Here is an 18,626-nt window from a genome sequence, read left to right as displayed (position 1 = left end):
CATCCGCAGCCCTTCCCTGCCAAGTCTGGTTCACCCCAAAATCAGCAGGACCAAGGGCTCCGGCAGGATGGAGAGAGCACTGAAGACTTCGTCAACTGGTAAAGAAACGAGCGAATGGGTCAAGTAGAGAATCAACTATCCTTCTCTGGAGTTCCTGAAAAAGGTCTTTGGGAGATTGTTATCGAGGAGAAAATAGAGCACTGAGGAAACGTCAAGTGTCAAGTGGTCGAGTCTAATGACTAATATCCTACTAAATGAATTCTGTCTGCACCTCACTAATGCCTACGGACCCTGGCCACAGTACAGGGAACCATGCTTACAGGGGAAAGGCATTAAGTGGCGAGTCAGCAACCATTCAATTCCAGAGAAGGAATTAAATGGAAAAAGAATTATCAAATTGTAAAAATAACATCACTGAATTGATTCCTGTAAGATCTATGGCATTTCTGTCTACTCATTCATTCAATCTACACTGTTTGCTACTTACCACTACCTGCTAGGTGCAACCCTGGGAACAGCGAAAAAACAAAATCCCTGTTCTTCAGGTGCGGAGGGTCATGGAGTCTGGTGGAGGGCATTTCAAACTGTGGCAAGAGGTGCAAAGGCCCTGAGACAGGAGCCCACAGATGTGTTCATGATGAAAGGAGGCCCACAGCTGCAGCCCAGTGGGCGAGGTCGGAAGGAGTGGAGCCCAGCCTGAGAGAGAGTGGAGGGGAGGGTGAGTGGGTGGAAGCTGCCAGTATGTGGCGGACCAAGGACCGGCATGGTGTTTAGAAGGCCACTTTGGCTGCTGTGTGGAGAACAGACTGGGAGGAGCAGGGCTAAGCCACAGAAAGTCAGGAGCCACAAGTCAGCAGATGTGACGGCGGCTCTCATTGGAGGATGTGGCGGCCGGGGTTAGAGAAGGCCGGTTGCTGAAGACAGCCTGAAGGAGGTATGAGAGGCAAACTAAGAAAATGGGGGACACCAAGGCAATGTCAGATTGTTGGCCATGCCACGGAAGCTTGGGACGCTGCAGGGGAGGTGTGCTCCTTAGACTGAAGGGGTGACGCAGAGACCGGGCATGTTCGACTTGGATGCCTGTTGGACATCTGGGCAGAGGTGGCGAGTGGGCAAATCTGCAGTGAACAGGCGTCATCTGTACCCAGATGGCATTCAAGTCACAAGACAGGAGAAGATGGTGGGGAGACGGCCCAGGGGTCAGCCAAGGAAGCAGAGAGATGGAAGACCACACCCCTGGGGCCCACGGGCAGAGGCTGGCTGGCCGGAGACACCAGCAAAGGAGACGGAACAGCCAGGACACTCCAGGCTGGTGCTAGGAGGGCGCCGTGCTGCAGCCACCACAGCCCTGGCCCCCAACGTGGCCTGCCTGAGGGACCGCTACACACAGTCCATCTCTGCCACCAGTCCTATGGAGTAGAAGTTCTTTCCAAGAACAATGAGACCACACAAAAAGACAACACACTCTCATCTATCAAACTGGCCGAAAATTCAAAATCTGACAAAATTATGCTAAGGCAGTGGGGAAACTGCAGATCTCTTCTGGAAAACAATGTAAAATTATAGCGTGGTTAATTTTCCACGCATCTACATAGAAAGTGGTTTTGTTTTGCAAATTTAAAATCCAGACATAGAACTAAGCCACCTACTACTCATGAATATACGCAGGGATGTTCAATGGAAGGCAGGGAAACCCTCTGGTGCCTGTGTGTCTGCAGCGCAGGGACAGGAAGGCTGTCATGCTTACTGAGCTTGTGAAAAAAACACAGGGATCTCAGAAACTTGGGAGGCTGAGGCAGGAGGACTTCAAGTACAAAAGCAACTTAGCAAAAACCCTGTCTCAAAATAAAACAAGAAAAGGGCGGGGATTGTGGCTCAGTGGTTAAGCACCACTGGGTTCAATCCCTGGTCCAAAAAAAAAAAAAAACCAAAACAAAACACACTGAATTCATGGGAAGGAACAGAGGTAAGTATGAGAAAATATTTACAATCATCAACTCTGGTATAAACACATGAGAGTATGGAGTAAAATTCTTCACAGTCTTTTTATATTTAAAAAAAAATCTCGAAATATTTTTTAAAAGCCCCAAGAGAATAATAAAAGGAACACAAGGCCATTTGTTTAAAACAACTGCTTACTGTACCTACACTGCAAGCCTATCATAAAGCAAAAGAAGAAAAATATATTTTGTTTGCAAACGAATGAAGAATTTTAGGTCTGTCATCTGACATAAAGATCAGAATTTTGAATTTGTATTTATACTTTATTATTTGATAAAAATTGGGAAGGAATTTTGAGACCCTTCCCATAAATGATTTTTTAAAAAAATGAAACTTAAAACAAAACAAAACAAAACAGGTAAGACCGCCACCTTTTTCATTGGCTAACTAATCCTAACAGGGAGCTCAGCCACCAACTTCCATTTGCAGTCTAAGATCAGCTGTCAATGCTTTTGCAATGAGATGAAAAATGCAAAAACAGATATGCAAGTCAACCAGCCAGCCAGCAGATGTAAAGAATGCATGATTATTAACAGAAACTACACTTGACGTCTATGCAAATTTACGATGTAAGTAGTACCTTACCTTAAAAGTTCAGGGGATTCTACACACATGTGATTTTTGGAATGCACAGCAGTAGACACTGTAACAGTCCTCGTTTTACAGCCTGTGTCTCCAGGGATCAGTTTCCCCGGTGGCCTTCCCTATGCTCCTTGCCTAAGCAGTTGTTGATAAACACATCTGCCAAATCTCTTACACACATTTCCGAGCTTTTTATATCTGAACTGTTCTTACCCTTAAGACAGGAGGCATTACTCTTGCATCTTTAGAAATAAAATCGAGCTGATTCATTTACTACTTTGCTACTTGTCAGATGGGATCAAATGGCTTGATCCTTTAACCTATATTTTCAATGATGTCCTCATTATTTTCTCTTTGGAAATTTTCTTTATATCAGCCAATTAAGAAAAATGCAGCAAGCAGATGAATGTTTAAGTTAGGGCAGTCTTAAAAAATAGCAGGGCATCTTTTTTTTTTCTTTTTAAATTTCTCTCGTGTTGATAATTCCTTGGGTTAAAAAGAAATTTTGTAAAAGACATTCACCATTTTTTGATTAGTCAGAACAGACGAACAGGTTTATTCTCCCTCCAAACTGGTTAGAGATAAATACTTAAATTTGTTAACACTGTTATAAAAAAAAAAAAAGCCATCAAGTTTTTCAAAATAATGAACATTTCAGACAAACAACCAAATGCTTTACCAACAAATACTTATGGTGCAGCCACTGTATACAAAGCCCTGTACTAGTGCTCTGGTCTGCTGGGACCAGTGTTCATTCATCCCAGGCAGGAACTCTGCTCATGCTGCACAGGTGCAGAAGCGGGGGTGGGGGTGTGGGGGGGGGTGGCCACAATTACCCAAAACAAGGCAGAGAGGATTCATGCTTTCAGAGAAGAAACTTAAATACCACAGGAGTTCAAAGAAGGGAAATACTGTTCCATATGGTGCAGGAAGGAAAATCAGAGGAGGCTTCGTGGGGGTGGTGGATTTCCAGTACATTTTGAAGGCAGTGAGACTCTTCGTGCAGAGCAGGAGGTGGGACTGTGTGGGAGTGAGGGTCCTACAGGCGGATCACAGGATTCAAGTCATGAAAGAAGGAAGCTCAAGAGTGATGAGGGTGGGAGAGAGTAAGAAATGAGGATGTAGAAGCAGGCGGCGGAAGGTTACAAAGGATTTTAATTAAGGTCAAGTGGTTGGCACTTTATTTGGTAGGCAAATGGGAGCCGGTGGCACACTCTGATCAGAGGAGTAGTGCTCAGACGCCCACTTCAGGGAGAGTGACTTCACATGGTTGCAGAGAGAAGGGAGAAGGAAAAAAACTCAAGGTGGGAAAACTGGTTAGTCCATGACACAGGATAAATAAGAGGTAATGAAAACAGGAATTAAGTAGTAATTTGGATGAGGAAAAGAGTATGGGTGCAGAACAACAGTGCACTGTACACAGCATTTGTGAATAACATGGTTTAAAGCCTTACCTGATTCTTCTGTATCTTGTTCATCTATTAAACCTACTGAGACGCCTAAATCCACACATTTCTTGCTGTGAGCCTTGGACTTCATGTGCTTTGTCAGATTTCCTTAAGAGAAAAGAATATTTACTAAGCTTACATATAAATTATTATTTTGCTATTACATTTGTCAACACTAGCAAATTCCATTCCTATTTTAAGCAAAAGTACACGACTGTGGCTAAACAAATTCAATAAATAAAATTTGAATGAAAGAAAATACTGGTATCTACAAGTTGTAATGATCTCATCATTTATTAATAGTGTCTTTTTCAAATCTGTTTCCTTTTCTGATAGTGTTTACTCTTGCTATGGTTTCTATTCACTATTCCAAATTTATCTCTGGGAGCATTTCACGTGTTTGAAGTCCCACTCAGACTGCGCTCTGGCCTGCAGTGCCTGGAGCGCGAGCTGGTTCTCTCCTGCCGGCTCTCTCTGGTAGCAGTTTGCTTCCTTGCAGGCTGTTGGGTTTTACCTGTCATCTAGCTTCAGCGCCATGGTCCCCGTGAAGTCCTGAGGACCGGGCTGTGGAAGGTCTCTACCTGGTGGCTGTGCCACAAAGGTCCAGGGCCTCAGAGCTTCAGTGGTTTCACATCACCCACTTTCTGTTTTTATTTTGTCTTGTTTTGTACATGGAAGGGTTGGGTTTTGCATTTTTTAAACAAATCGTCTATTTTCCACAAGGCCTACAGTCGAGGGCAGGAGAGCCAGCGGCCTCAGACTCCACTGCAAGACAAGCACTGAAACCCAGGCCTGCAGGCCTAAGTCTGACTGAGTCCCCTATCTGCTTACCATGCTAGCTTTGAGTCTGTTTGTTTTTGTCAGCTGGGAATCTACATTTTAAAAAGTTAAGCTTGATTCTCAGATAATTGATTTGGGTCATTTTAAATAACAGTACTTCTCTGTGTGTGAAACAGGAGAAAGAAACAGCTGCACTGAATTCACTTCATGCACTGACTAGATGTCTCCTATCAGTGTCCCTATGGGTGCTTCCCGTGGCACCTGCTGAATCTGTCTCTGCAGGTATCACGAGGGTCACTGGGAATAATAGGGCCCATTTGACCCATGTGACCATGAATAAATGAAGGGGGACAGCTCAGATTCCCCGGAGGATACCAAGCATCTTTAGTGGAAAAGTCTAGATACCAAAACATAGCCAATAAGGGCAAACTATATCTTTCTTCAGAAGACAAAAAAATCTACTGAGCTTGGTGGATGAGGGCAAACTGGTATTTGAGAAGAGTCTTTAGAAGAGCTAAAAATTTCTGAATCATTGGTTCAAATTTGGAGTTTGCAATAGGAGAAGCCTGTGCAAATTTACCATATTTACAAACTTCCATTTCTTGACAAATACTCTAAGTGTGTGCAACTGGTTACACTTGTACAAGCCCATTCTGGCGCTGGATAGGATGTTCCATCATACTATCATAGCAGCCTAGAACTGAGTGTTTAAGGATTGCCAGTGTGAGAGGCTGCCTGGACCAGACAGTGCCTGTCAGACTGACTGATGTCATTCTGAACAGAACACCTGGCTTAAACGGTTTGGTGATGTCTGACATTTATGTTAAATATACTTAAAAAATAAAATATGAAGGAAAATGGCAAAATGCTAAAGATTATCAAAAGATGATGGGCACATTATACAGCTCTCTAATTCTCTATAAGAGCTTTGAAGTTTTCATATTAAAAAGTTATAAAATAATTTGGCCACCTTAAGTGGCTAAAATTTCCACTTGTAAGTTAAAATGCTTTTACTGTAATAACAATATGACAAACCAAATCATATGGTCCATAACGGTTCCCTTTCACAATGCTTTTGTTCCCTAGGTGGACAGCCATAGTAGGTTTTCTGCTAAGAAGTTAAAATATGATTGTAACCAGGCAAATTTTGCAATCTGCATTTTAATAAGCATAGTTTCTCACAACTTGCACTAGTGGTTATTATTAATCAATCTCCTAGGTAATTTCAAATAAAAATTTACCTTTTAAACATACAAAATGTGCATATTTAAATGCAAATATCCCACAGAAATGCTGTAACTCTTCTGTACTAATGTATTAACTTAAGAGATAAATGTTCATGAAATCTACCAGAAAATTTATCCAAATCCTTTAGAAAGCATGGGAAGTGTTGCTTCTGGACTCTCATAGCTACAGTTTAGTTTTCTGTGACATAAACGGGACTTAATCTTGCAGAGATGTAAGTTCACATATATTTTCTGCTGACTGCCCTTTAAAAGCACAATCAGGAAATTAATTAAAATTATTTTTGAAATGTATTCATGAAATAAACTAAGAGACAAATGAAGCACTACAGATTTCTAAGCCGTAAGTCAGAAGCATTGGAGCCCAGCATGCGTGTTTATCAGCACGCTGTGACTCTTGCTATTTCTCTCTGCTAAGAACCACACATTCAATAAGAAGTACAGTTGAATTTGCTAGGATCACCAAAAAAAAAAAAAGAAAGAAAGAAAGTTGAACAAAACCCACAGCCTAATTAAATAAAAAAGCTCCACCTTAGAGCTACCATTAAAAGGTGCTATGGGGTTGGCTTACATTGATTCACAAAAGGTACATACTTCAGAAAAGAATGTGACCCTAAAAACTGAGGACTGTCACATTAAGAATAGGGAAATAAAACATTTCTAATATTTTCTTCACTAGTCCCCTTAGCTAGGGTAGTCTCATTGAAATAACTACACACTGTAACTCCACATGACTTGCCTGACAAAGCAAAAACTTTAATGCGAGTTCAGATTGCAGCATATTAGAGAAATACAGGACGTGGAAACTGCTGACAGAAAAGGCTCGTTCCTCAGGGGGCATCATGTTTTGTCCACTTAATAAGCATTTATTTAAAATATTGCACAATGTGTTTTGAGTTAGTCCACTAACATTAATACTTGGGGACTCATAACATTTTTCCTCACCAAGAAATCTGGTTTTCCATTTTGAGCCTGACCCTTCCTTGCTTGCTCTTATTCTGAGAACTGATTTCTAGAATATCCTGATTCCTTTCTTCTTTCTATTGAGAACTATTCATTTCATATTACACCTTCATGTTCCTGTTCTTGGTAACACCATTCTGTACCTGGTCATCTTTTACTGGTAGTGTTGGCCTTTTAAATATGCTCCTAGCCCCATACTAGAAATTAACTGATGTTTCTTTTTTCTAATCACAAGAAAAAGTAATAAATGAGGTTAAAAGATCAAAGTACTCTCTCCTATCAGAGTCCTCACCCAAGACCTGGGAAACCACCCTGAAGCTGCCCCCACCTCCAGGGGGTTCTGCATCACCATGAAGCTCCCACTGAGCCATGTTCCTCCCAACTCCTCCGACTTCTTGAAACCTTACAGGAGCGTTCAAAGCTATCTGAAGAACATTTTGCTTTTTCCATTATTCTCGTTTCAGGCAGCTATTGGCATTTGAAGACAGCTAACTGTTTAGCTGTTTAGTTGCTACATGTTATAACTTTCTTTAAATGCCAATAAACACTACCCACAAGGCATAGCAAATTTTGCTAATGGGTTGGTCAAGTTTTATAACCAAAAGTGTGAAGACAAGGATACAACAGGAAAACAACAAAAAAGACGAGAAAGGGGACAAAACAAATCAGTTTTTTATAAAAAACTGATTACGAAAAAAACACTTTACAGAAATTGTTCCTCCATACAGACATTTTCATGATTACATTTGGTGAAGAGTTGTTTCGTTTTTTTTTTTTTTTTTTAAGAATAGTACATAGCATTAAAATATCAAGTAACGAACTGCCATGTAATGATTCTTGAACAAGGAGAAAGCAAACATTTTATAGTACTGTATCCATTATGTGGAGCAGGAAACGTTACAGGGTAAAATTACTTTTAAATAAAGGCTTATGAGTTAAATAAAAACATAAAGAAAACAAAAGGGATCTAAATGATTTTAATAACTAGATGAGAGATCTCTTTATAAACATTCAATACTAAAAATGTTAAAAATTTTTTGAAGCTAAAATCCAACAGTATTGGGCAAAAAGAAAATGTATCATGAAGAAAAAGAAAGGAAATGGCATTATGTGTCTACACGATAAAGCACAAGAGTAGTGACTACGGTAAATGTTTGCCGTGCTAGTGTTTAAAATTTTTCTTTAGTTTTTTAGGACCCAGATGAATTTACTTGTTATCCTGAACATTTCTTCTTCTTCTTCAGCCCGAGAGAGAATATCTCTGAAGCGGTATTCACCATTATGTCATACAACTATAATTTGGGGAGCAAAATTACAGCAAAAGGGCAGCTGCTTCTTTTAAAATGACACATTTATTCCATATTCTCTAAAAATGTGGAATTAAAATTGTTTTCCCAAAGGGTTTAGAAACAAAAAATAAAACTACAATGTTGAGAAGATAAAATGCAGTCCCTTTAAGCTACTGAGGACCCAGAAGCAATGTGGGCTCATACCTTTTGTCTTAAAGGAGAAGTTACAGTAAGAGCAGTGGTAGGGGCGGACGTCGGTGTGGGTTCGTATGTGTTTCTTTAACATACTAGGTTTCTTACAACGAATTCCACATTCTTCACAAATGTACTTTCCTCTTCCCCTGCCCCGGACATACACATACTCTTCATTTGATTTGTACCTAATTTAAAGAAAAGAAAAAATGAATAGGAAGATTGGACACTATGTCTTTGAGAAAATATTGATGATTAAAATCCAACCTAAAAAGATAAAGCACAACTTTTACACTCAACATATGAAATTTCATGGACATGTCATAGAATATTTGTTTTTCACATCAACACTTTAATGTTCTAACAGCTAGTTCTGATCAAACAAACTTGTTCAATATTATGTTTAATTTAAAAATATTTTCCTGGTTGTAAGACACTGGTTTAAAAGTTTTCTCCACTGCTATATTCAATCACAACTACAAAAGTACTGAAATTTCTAAGTTTCACTATAATTTGATTTTACAGTTTGTTTTTCTCATAATAAAATACACAAAAGCTTTCAAATAGGCAATAAATTCATCTCTTTTAGAGCAAATTTTACAAGTCATTCCTTATTGTAAATCAGCATGATACCTGGGGCTCACTCTGAAAATTTAATTCTCAGCTGCCTTCTATTCATCATTTTCTCCATCAAATTGGAATTATTTAACACAATACCAATACCTATCTTTCCCCAAAGATTCTATTAGTAAGCTAAGAAACCTTGCAACATTTAAATATATAAGTTGGCACTCGTAAGTCTTCGTTCACGTGAAAGCAAAATGTACATTTAAAAAGTAAGTTTAAATGTACATTTCAGAAGTAAAACTTGTACTTGCCCTCCATCAAATATTTTAATTCTTCTTGGTTCACTTTTGATTAAGGAATTTTCTTTATCTTGCTCACTGTTAATTTCAGAGGCATCTTTATTGCTGAATTCAACTACTGTGGACTTTTGATTACCTAATGCTCTCTGAAAGGGAAAAAAAAGAGAAACTAATTTAATAAAACTGAAAACACAAACATATGTCATGTTCAGTGGAAATTAAAGCACGGCAGCGTATAGAGCATGTAATTATCTTAATGAAACGCATTCTAAAATAACACATTCAAGATCATTTTGCTTTAATAATTCCAGTCTGTCTGCACTATAGCAAACTGACCCATCTTAGGATATTTTTAAAAATCCCATCACAGTCCTTGACACCCCCAAATAAACCTCCCAACCTAACACTTCATAAACTTGATAGTAAATTTTTTCTTTTCTGTATTTAACTAACCACTTAGAACACAGTTTAAATATGGTTCTTAAAGAGTTTATTCTTTGGAGATGGAAAAGAGCTGTGTGGTACCCTAAGGTCTCAGCCCCAAGAAACATCACTAGCTCTCCTCTCCTTTACCTTACGTGCACTGGAGGCAGCTCGGTTTCTCAGTGTGTTACTTACTCTCCGCCCCCCGCCCCCCATTATTTTAAACCACAGACATGGTTCCTCTCCAGGTCTTCACAAAAATTCCCCGAATTCTAGTCACTGTTGAATTTCAGGTCAGCTCAAAAGTCAAGACTGGGCCTGATAAAGATCTCTGAAAAAGGTTACAAAGGCTGAAATGATATGCTGATGTGATAAGCCATGTGTGGTCTTCCTCCAGGAAATGCCACCTTGTGGTTTTGTAGGAGACTCCATACAACTGTACCAGGTGCCCTTGCACTCCCACGTACTTGTGAGGCAGGCAGCTGGGGTGGACAAATCCCAGCGAGAAAGGACCCTCTCGGGGTTCAGTTACGTGTTCCAAGTCAAGTGTCACCTGCAAAGACTCAAACTCTCTAATTAGGGGCTTCTTTTATACAACCTCCTGTAAAAAGTGACATTGCCAGGTAGCCAGTCACGGTCCTGAGAAAGCCTAAAGAAGGCAAATGCTGGGGACGTTCGTGATGGAAGGAGGGCCTCAGGCCTCGGGAAAGTACCCTGGAGGCCCTGTTCTTACAAAGACGGGAGGAAAGAGAAGCTGCCAGGCAATGTCCCTCACCAGGAGGTACAAGGTGAAGATGATGGTCTCCTTTCCTCTGCTCCCGATGAGCCCTAGCTTCCCACAACGTGGATGAGACGCACACTCTTTCCTCTGACTTTATCCTTTTAACCATAATCCTTTCTTACTTTCTTTCAACACCAAACTCCCCTTTATCTTTTGCCCATCTTTTATTAAATCTGGCTTCTATTTGCCAATTACCAATGAGTTAGGCTGCACGATCGTCAGCTTATCTTAGTGAGCTCGACAGCCATCTTATGCCCTGACTCCGATTTTCCTTGGAAACCCTTTTGCTCTATAGCTCCCGTCCTTCTCCACCCCGAATCATGAACACACTGACATTTGGATCTGGAGGAGCAGTCGGTGCAGTGCCCAGTCCTCCAAGGCCCCGGCTCTGGGACTCAAGTCTCCGTCAACACCTCACAGCTCAGGACACACACTCCTGCCTGCCTTCACCTTCCTCCCTCCTTTCTCCTCCAGCAACTCCCGAAACACCTGCTGCCGCGGTCCTCCTCCTCCTGGTGCTCCTTCTTCCTCTATGAACAATTTCTCAATTTTGGGCTGGACTCTCTTCACACTCAACCCTTTGAATGGTAAGATCTGCAGGACCCAGGCGAGGCCCTCTGCTCTTCTTCACACCTTCCTGAACAATCTCATCAATCACACGGGTCACTAAAGGCTCTCCACACAACACCCTCACCTGGAGCTCTTTCCTGAGACCCGTCTAGCTACAGACTTCCAGACCTTTCTTCCAAGACATCTGGAACTTGAAGACGTTGGTTTGGGGGGTTGGGGGGGATGCTGGGGATTGCTAAACACACGCTCTACCACTGAGCTACACCCACAGCCTAGGAGCACCCTTTTCCATAGGCACATCAGAATGCAAATGAAGTGTTGCTTAAGTTCTCATGATTGGGTCTCCTGTAAGATTCTGACTCAGCAGCCTCAGAGCCTGAGGATTCAAGAAAGCAAATCCACAAAGGGATGGAGGCACCCTCCTTTACTTCCTTCTCCACCATCATGCATATGCTGTGGGTTTTATCTACATTTCCAACTCACAAAATTTCTGGCCATGCCAGACTCTGCAGCTCTTTAAATGAACCAGGGTTCTTTTCACTCCTGTGTCCTTTAGTGATGTATTAAAATTCTGTAATTCTTGTTTGCTGGAAGCATCCCAAATGATTCTCCTTACTATTGCTTTTGAGACCCCAAGGGATAGCATCATCCTCAGAGTATCCACACCTCCTCAACCTGCAGGCACCACTCAAGACTCCCTTCCTCCGGAACTGCACGCTCTGTCACGAGGCTGACACTGCAGGACTTTCTTGTTGATAGGTGTGTAAATGCTTAAGAACCTGCATTAATTATATGCTTTGGGATCTGCAGAGGTCAATGACTTCACCTATAATTCTGAATGTCCAGAGTGCAATGGGATATCTTTATGGATTTATTCGTAATCACTTAAATGATTTTTCTAATTTCATAAGGCTGATAATTCTAATGAGACCAGTTCCATCAATTACTTAAAATTGTAGTTTTATGATCTTAAATTTCATTATAAATCTTGACAAAGTCAACTTATTAAGTATATAACTTATTTGGTGACTCTTGTTTCTGAGAACTACTCTGGAGGAGCGCTGGGATGGGCCTGGAGAGGGAGAGAGTTAGTATGAACAAGTGTGAAGAGTTCTCTGCTCACATTTCACAATAAAATACAACTATCCTTGATTATCCACACCCATCAGAGCATATGCCTAATCTCCTCTCACTTAACAAAGACACCACCACCTTAACAGATGAGAAAGATCAAGTCCAACTGAGACTCTCAGTGATGGACAATCAAGTAGACACATACCATAATTAACCGAGGAACAAAAAGTTGTCCTTTCCTAAATGACAGAATCACCAAAAGGACTTCAGATAACTCTCAGCAGTGTGACACCCTGCCTTTTAATATCTACATAAATATAGTACAACTTGTCATTTAAAATGAAAATGCTTCTAAGTAAGATAGTCAATAAAACTAATTTGCACAAGCCATATTTGAAGGCAAATTGTACTTCGAGTACCTTGCTTAGGTTGCTTTTCCACTTGCTTGAATAGACCAACAAATCTGATTTGGAATGGGTGGTTATTGCTTGGCAATACAGTGATTTTCCAGTCTTCTGCTTTGAGTTAAGGAGAGAAAGAGCAACTTTCGTAGGCAAACCAAGTGGATTTGGGTCACTGTTGCTTACTGTCCACTCGGTGTAGGCTGACGTTTTCTGGTCACTCTGTGGCAAAGGCAGTGACTTCTGTCTTAACAGGTAACACCATGTGAAGCTGGTGGCAGTCTTGAGGCTGGGGAAAGAGGGCTGCTGTGCATCCGCAGGGCCCAACAGTGGAAGGGTGGCGGCTGGCGGCTGACCCTGCCCTTGTGCACTGGCTTTGTTCCCTTGGCTCTTCGCCCCTGGAGACTCCCCTTCCTGGTTACTGTTTGCAGATTTCAGAGGGGAAACGAGGTTGTTTTCTGAAGTGACAGGTGACTTCTGGACTGTGAGAGTTAATGATGCAGATGACTTGATGTTTTCAAATTCTTGTAATTCACTGATAGGTTCTGTGACTACCAACTTAGACTGTCCTGATGACAAATGATCAGCTGGTAAAACATCTGGCAAATTAACAGCCTCACTACCAGTTTCAGGCTTAGAAAAAGCTTCCTGTTCCAATATCCCACCTTCAAGGGGCTCTGTAGTGCAAACCTGCCTCACCAAAACTGGTTTTTTCTGCTTATTAACCTCATTTGCTCTTGAACTTAATGGCTCTATGGACCTAACATCTGTGGCACAAGCAACTCCATTTTCATCTTTAGCCCGTTTTTGGTGCTTTTCCATGGCGATGTCTAAACTATTTGCTGGGGAGAGCATCCTTTTACTAGAAGCTGAAGATTCTTGTTGGGGGGAAAGTCTACCAACAGACATTTTCTGAGTGACCGGCAAGGATTCAGAGTGAGAATTTTGGCTGAACTCTGAAAAAATATTTTTGCAAACAAGCTCTTTCTCTGGATTTGGCAAAGCATTCTGGTGAGCTTTCTGTGACTGTGGCACAGAATTCTGTTCTTCACTGATTGGCACTATTGTTTGATTAGCCTGGCAAACTGGCGTGCTGCACAGATCTTGGGTCACTAGGATCTGTGGCAGAGATATCACAGTGGCAAAACAGTATGTGGGAACATTACTCTGCAGATGCACGGGCAGCATGAATGAGGATGGCACGTTGTGCACCTGCCTGCCCGGTGGCCCGAGCTCCGGCAGTGGCAGAGGACATGAATCACACAGGGGATCCACTAATTTGATTGGCAATGCCACTGAAGCTGCACAACTATCTGCTCTGTCTGGATCTGAAAGAACTTGATTCGGTGAAGGATGTGCGGGATTAGAGGAGCAAGACTGGCTTGAGGTGAAAACCTGGCACTGCAACTGGTACTTGGGAGCAAAGCAATCCTTGCTTTGAGAAGACACACATTGAGTGGATTGTGCACCTGGTGTGTCACCCTGCTCAAACCCCGGCAGAGGCAGCTGTGCGTTCTGCTGGCCAAGGGGTGTATGGGTTTGGTTCAATAAGTTGACACCAAAAAGCTGTTGGACAGGAAAGATGTTAGCAGAGCTGGAGCTTGGCGCTTCTGTCCACAGATCCTTAGCTTGCGTCTGGGAGTGCAAAGTGTTTGTTGAAAACTCACCCAAAGGTGTATTAGGGAGTGGAGGACCCTGAAATGGCCCTGCACTCACGCTGGGCAGAGCGGTATTTTGGAAAGATGGTGGGTTCACTGGAGGCACAAGACTCTCTGGAGCTATGTTTAAAGATATCTGCCGGATCAGTGGGCCTCTCCTTCTTTCTAAGAGAGGCACGTGTCCGGTGACCCCAGTGCCAGAGGTGGGGGTCGAAGGCTGTGACTCAGCAAGCGGTGTCATCTGGGTTGGTGTGATGCTGCCACAGTCGAATGACTTACTTCTGAAGCTGGGGACCTCCAGGGATGTCTGCATGCAGCTGATCTGTTCAGATGCAGCCCGCCTCATTTCCCGGTGGCTTCCGGGAACATTCAGCGTATTCGAGCCAGGTGGAATCAAAAGAAACTCTGCTTTATTTGGAAAATCAATTTTTGGTGAAGCCTCTGTCTTAGAGATGTCCTCTATATCTAAGGAGGCTGAGAAACTTGAAGCATGGGATAAACTGCTCTCCCTGCTTAGGCTCCGGGAGAGAGTGGAGTCGAAACTCGATTCAGTAGAGGAATGCTCGATCTCGGCCAGACGGAGCCTCTTCTTTTTGGGTGGCAGTTTCTCTGTTGGCAGCTTTGACAAGGTCTCACTACGCTGAGGCCAGCTGAACTTCTCAGATTTTTCTTGATCGTGACCTTGGGCTTCCAGGTCTCGATCTGGCTCTTCCGTGACCAGAATTTCTGGCACCTGGATGTTGTGCTGTCGGACAAGTCTCGAGGGCTGTCCCAGCACATGCCGCTCGCCTGGCATCTTTCTGGAACTTTCCCATGGCTCTCCTCTGACAGCTTCTGACAGCGTAGGCTGGTGAGGATGTGACGTGTCCTCTGGGGAGATCCCTACTACTTTCAGAGACCCAGGCTTCCCAGTTCTGCTCAGCTCCTGGAAAGAAACCGTGGAAGCTCCTTCGAAGGGCTCGACTTTGTCAAAGGAACTGGGTCTGCTCAGGGAGTTGGTGTGCTGGATGACGGAGATGCCGGCCCCTTGTCTCTTCACCTCCACCCGGTCCTGGGCAGCCAAACTTATCTGTTGCTTTGGGTCCACAGTCTGCTCAGGGCCCCTGGTGACGAGCTGCACCTGGGAGTTCTGCAGCTGCACGTGTCGGTGCTGCTGGTCCCCTGATCCGGCGACAGAGGGTTTAGACAGGCTGGGGACGGGGCCCAGGGCGTTCTGAAACTGTAGGGGTTCGGAGCTTTGGGGGGAAGTTCCGCTTTCGTTCTGTGGAAGCTCCTCGTCGTCTCCAACACTTTTCATTTTCCTCCTTTTCCTTATCTGTGGCGTCTGTTCCCAGACGCCCGAGGAGCCTGCGACCCTGTAGTGGAGAACCTGCGGCTGCGCGCTGCTCCCCAGGGGGCCGTGCTCGGGCTCCCGCACAGGGACCTTTGTTTTGGGCCCATGTAACTCTGAACAGTAGAATTTCTTATGGTTTTCGAAATTTTCCAGCTTCCTATACCTGTTTCTACAGGTTTCACACTCAAACATGGTCCCTCGGCCCTGATGAGACTTCTTTTTCTCCAGATGGGAGCCCGGTGCCGAGGTCTTGCCGCGGGCCGACACAGGTTCCGTGGTGGCATGGCCTCCCTGGTGGCCCTCATCCAAGGACTGGCTGGGGCCGAGAACGTGGTTTTCAGTGGCTGAAGAGTCTTCCACTGCTACCTGCCTGACGAGAGTGCGAGGATGTCCACTTGGTGGCACAGAAGAATTAGGTCCCGGGACGAAGACGTCGTCGTAGAAAGCGCCAATTTTGTCATCAAATGACTGGCTTCCTCTCAGCGGGTGCGGGGGAGGGATCACATTCGGAGGGACGGCCGAGTAGCCTGTGGTCGGCATGGAGTTGCTTCTTGTGATAGGCAAGCAGTCGAGGGAAGGAACGGACAGGAGGAACACTTGTTTGGACTTCTCGGTCGGGGTGAATGGGGACTTGGGTATATCAGAGCTGGAGCTGGTTCGCCGTCCCATTGGCTTCAGGTCAAACTGGAAAGAATCTTTAAATATGTATGATTTGGGGGAATCGATGCTCCCTCGTCTGGAGAGAGAGGTTCTCCGTGGCTTCACGCTGTCCAGCTGCTTATCGTCCACCAAGGCTTCATTGTCTGAGATGAGCTTTGATATCCGTTCCTCCAGGGTCTTGGTGGCCAAGGGCGGGCGCATCTGACCAGGTACGAGGGGTGGCTTTTCCCCTGTCGACAGCGCGGAGGGTGCTGGTGTACTGAGTCTTGGTGCAGAGGGCCCATTGCTCTTAGCAGAGTCTTGCTCGGTGGTGGGGAAGGTTCTGGCAAAGGGAGTGGGTGGGCTCACTGTTTGATCCACACTTTCAGATCGTGAGAAGTAGCCGGAATCTGTGCTTCCTAAACTGCGAGGGCTTAGCAGCAGCTTTCCTTGCTGCTCTTGGGAGTGATCGGTGGCCTGCTGCCTCTGCAGCTGGGCGTGGGCCGCTCCTCCACCATGGGAGTCCTGTTTCCCTTCCGGCTGACCTGTGTCCCCTTTCTGACGGGACTTCTCCTCAGTCTCTAGGGAGGTCACAGTGGCAGACTGTGACAGTGCCTTTGTTACCTGAAGGTCCTTCTGTCTGTGTGCACTAGGAAGCTCGGGCTTGGTACTGACAACCTGCAAGCTGTCGGTTCTGGATGGGGACACGCTGATAGGGTGGACCACAACTTTTGGTAAGTCTGTCACAGCTTGTGATTCTGAAGATGGGTCCTGTAGTGAAAAGTCACCTGCCACCTGATCTGGATTGCTTAGAACGGAACTTGATTTTGGAAAGGCTTCAAGATTTGACGACCTCTTCATTATCTGCACAGGCTGCAAGTCCATGGCCCCCCGCTCATTCTGTCTTCCTTCAGCAGCAGCCTCTTCCTCACTCTCTGCACTGTCTTCTGCATCTGAATGGATACTAAGTGCTTTGGGGGACTCCTGGGACAAGAACAAACCACCAGCATCTGGTTGCAAGACGAGGCCCAGTTTGATAGTATGTGCGTGGGATTTTTTGTGCTTATACAGATTGCTTTTAGTCTTAAATGAAAATCCGCAAGTCACGCAGGGATAGGGCCGCTCTCCTGTGTGGGAGCGGATATGCTTTAAAAGCACACTAGGCTTTGCACAAGCTCTATTGCAATACTCACAAATATATTTTCCTTGCTTTTTTGGCTTCTGATCTTTCAGAAGATGATTGTACATTTGTTCTACGCTTTGATTAACAACAGAGGCAACGTGAGTTGAATTATAAAGTGGCGCAGGGGGCAACTGTGTGGAATTGGCTGCACTTATTGACAAAGGTGAAGCAGAGTCCACTTGCTGGTTTGGAGGAGTGACCTGAGTTCTACTGGAAGGAGAAGTGAGACCTGTGGCTGATGTCACTGCTGAGTTATACACCTGTTCATGTTTGCCGTTCTCCTGACTTTGCAGATTCGTCAGTGCTCCTGTGAAACCCGAGTGCCCGGGGAGCTGCTGACTATGTTGATTAGGTTTGGAAACAAAGTGTTCCCGCTGATTATCCAGATGAGAAACCGACTGAACTGCTGCTTGCTCGTTCTTCTGAGGAGCAGAGACATGCACTGTGTATGAGGTACTGGGAGGAAGCTGCGGCTCGGCAACGGGTTCTGGTGGAGTCTGATTTGGGGCACTCGCTGAACTGTTTTTTAATCTAGATGGGGATCGTACAGTTTTATTTGGTCTCAGTTTTTCTGTCTTAATTGCACAAGACGAGCCCTTTTGTGACAAGGTGCTCAGTTCTGGCTCCATTGCTTTCAGTAAGACATCAAATGCGGTGTTGGTGTACGCGGGGGGCGTGGTGCGGTGAGGAGAGATACATTCACTGCTGTCAGTCCTGGTTTTACTGGACAGAGAACCCGAGTCCCAGTTCTCAGGCAGCACACTGTGCTTGGCAGGGTCCGCGCCTTCCGATCTCCATCTCCGCAGCTCCGCCGGGCGCTGCAGAAACGAGGGCTTCTCAGGGGAGACGGAGCCCCCGGGTTTGGAGGCCTCAGCAGTCAGGGCAGGCGCCTCTCCATTCTGTCTGCTGAACAGCTTGCCATTTCTTACAGGAACAGAATTCGGCTTCTTGTGAGATTCTGACACACTCTGAACTGCAAAAGATGAATCTTCGGTATTCTGTTTATGTTTTGCCTGCAGAGGATTCCTCAGGGGGGATTTTGGTATTTTTTTCAGGTGATTCTCAGCAACAATCTTTTTCCGTTTCACACCTTTCAGAGATTCCGAAGATCCTTTAACACCTGCTTCTAGAATTTCTGTTGAAAAAGAAGAAAGGAAACCAAATGGTAAAATTGTACATACCCCAACTGCTTGTGTGTG

The 18,626-nt window shown here is 44.2% G+C and overlaps 1 protein-coding gene across 5 annotated transcripts in view; it reads right to left on the bottom strand.

Moving 5' to 3' along the window:
• The window catches only part of Hivep1 (HIVEP zinc finger 1), a 133,648-nt gene that overhangs the window by 12,796 nt on the left and 102,226 nt on the right, over positions 1-18,626 (bottom strand). For all 5 annotated transcript variants that reach the window (XM_015494018.2, XM_048799802.1, XM_015494016.2 and 2 more), the window contains 4 exons: positions 12,633-18,562; positions 9,378-9,511; positions 8,512-8,687; positions 4,038-4,139 (listed from right to left, as the gene is read on the bottom strand). In XM_015494018.2, coding sequence (XP_015349504.1) covers positions 4,038-4,139; positions 8,512-8,687; positions 9,378-9,511; positions 12,633-18,562 — 6,342 coding nt within the window. The remainder of the gene's footprint in view (positions 1-4,037; positions 4,140-8,511; positions 8,688-9,377; positions 9,512-12,632; positions 18,563-18,626) is intronic.

The sequence above is a fragment of the Marmota marmota genome, unplaced genomic scaffold (assembly GCF_001458135.2).
Source record: "Marmota marmota marmota unplaced genomic scaffold, marMar, whole genome shotgun sequence".
Classification (NCBI taxonomy): domain Eukaryota; kingdom Metazoa; phylum Chordata; class Mammalia; order Rodentia; family Sciuridae; genus Marmota; species Marmota marmota.
This window is presented reverse-complemented; position numbering and strand designations above follow the sequence as displayed.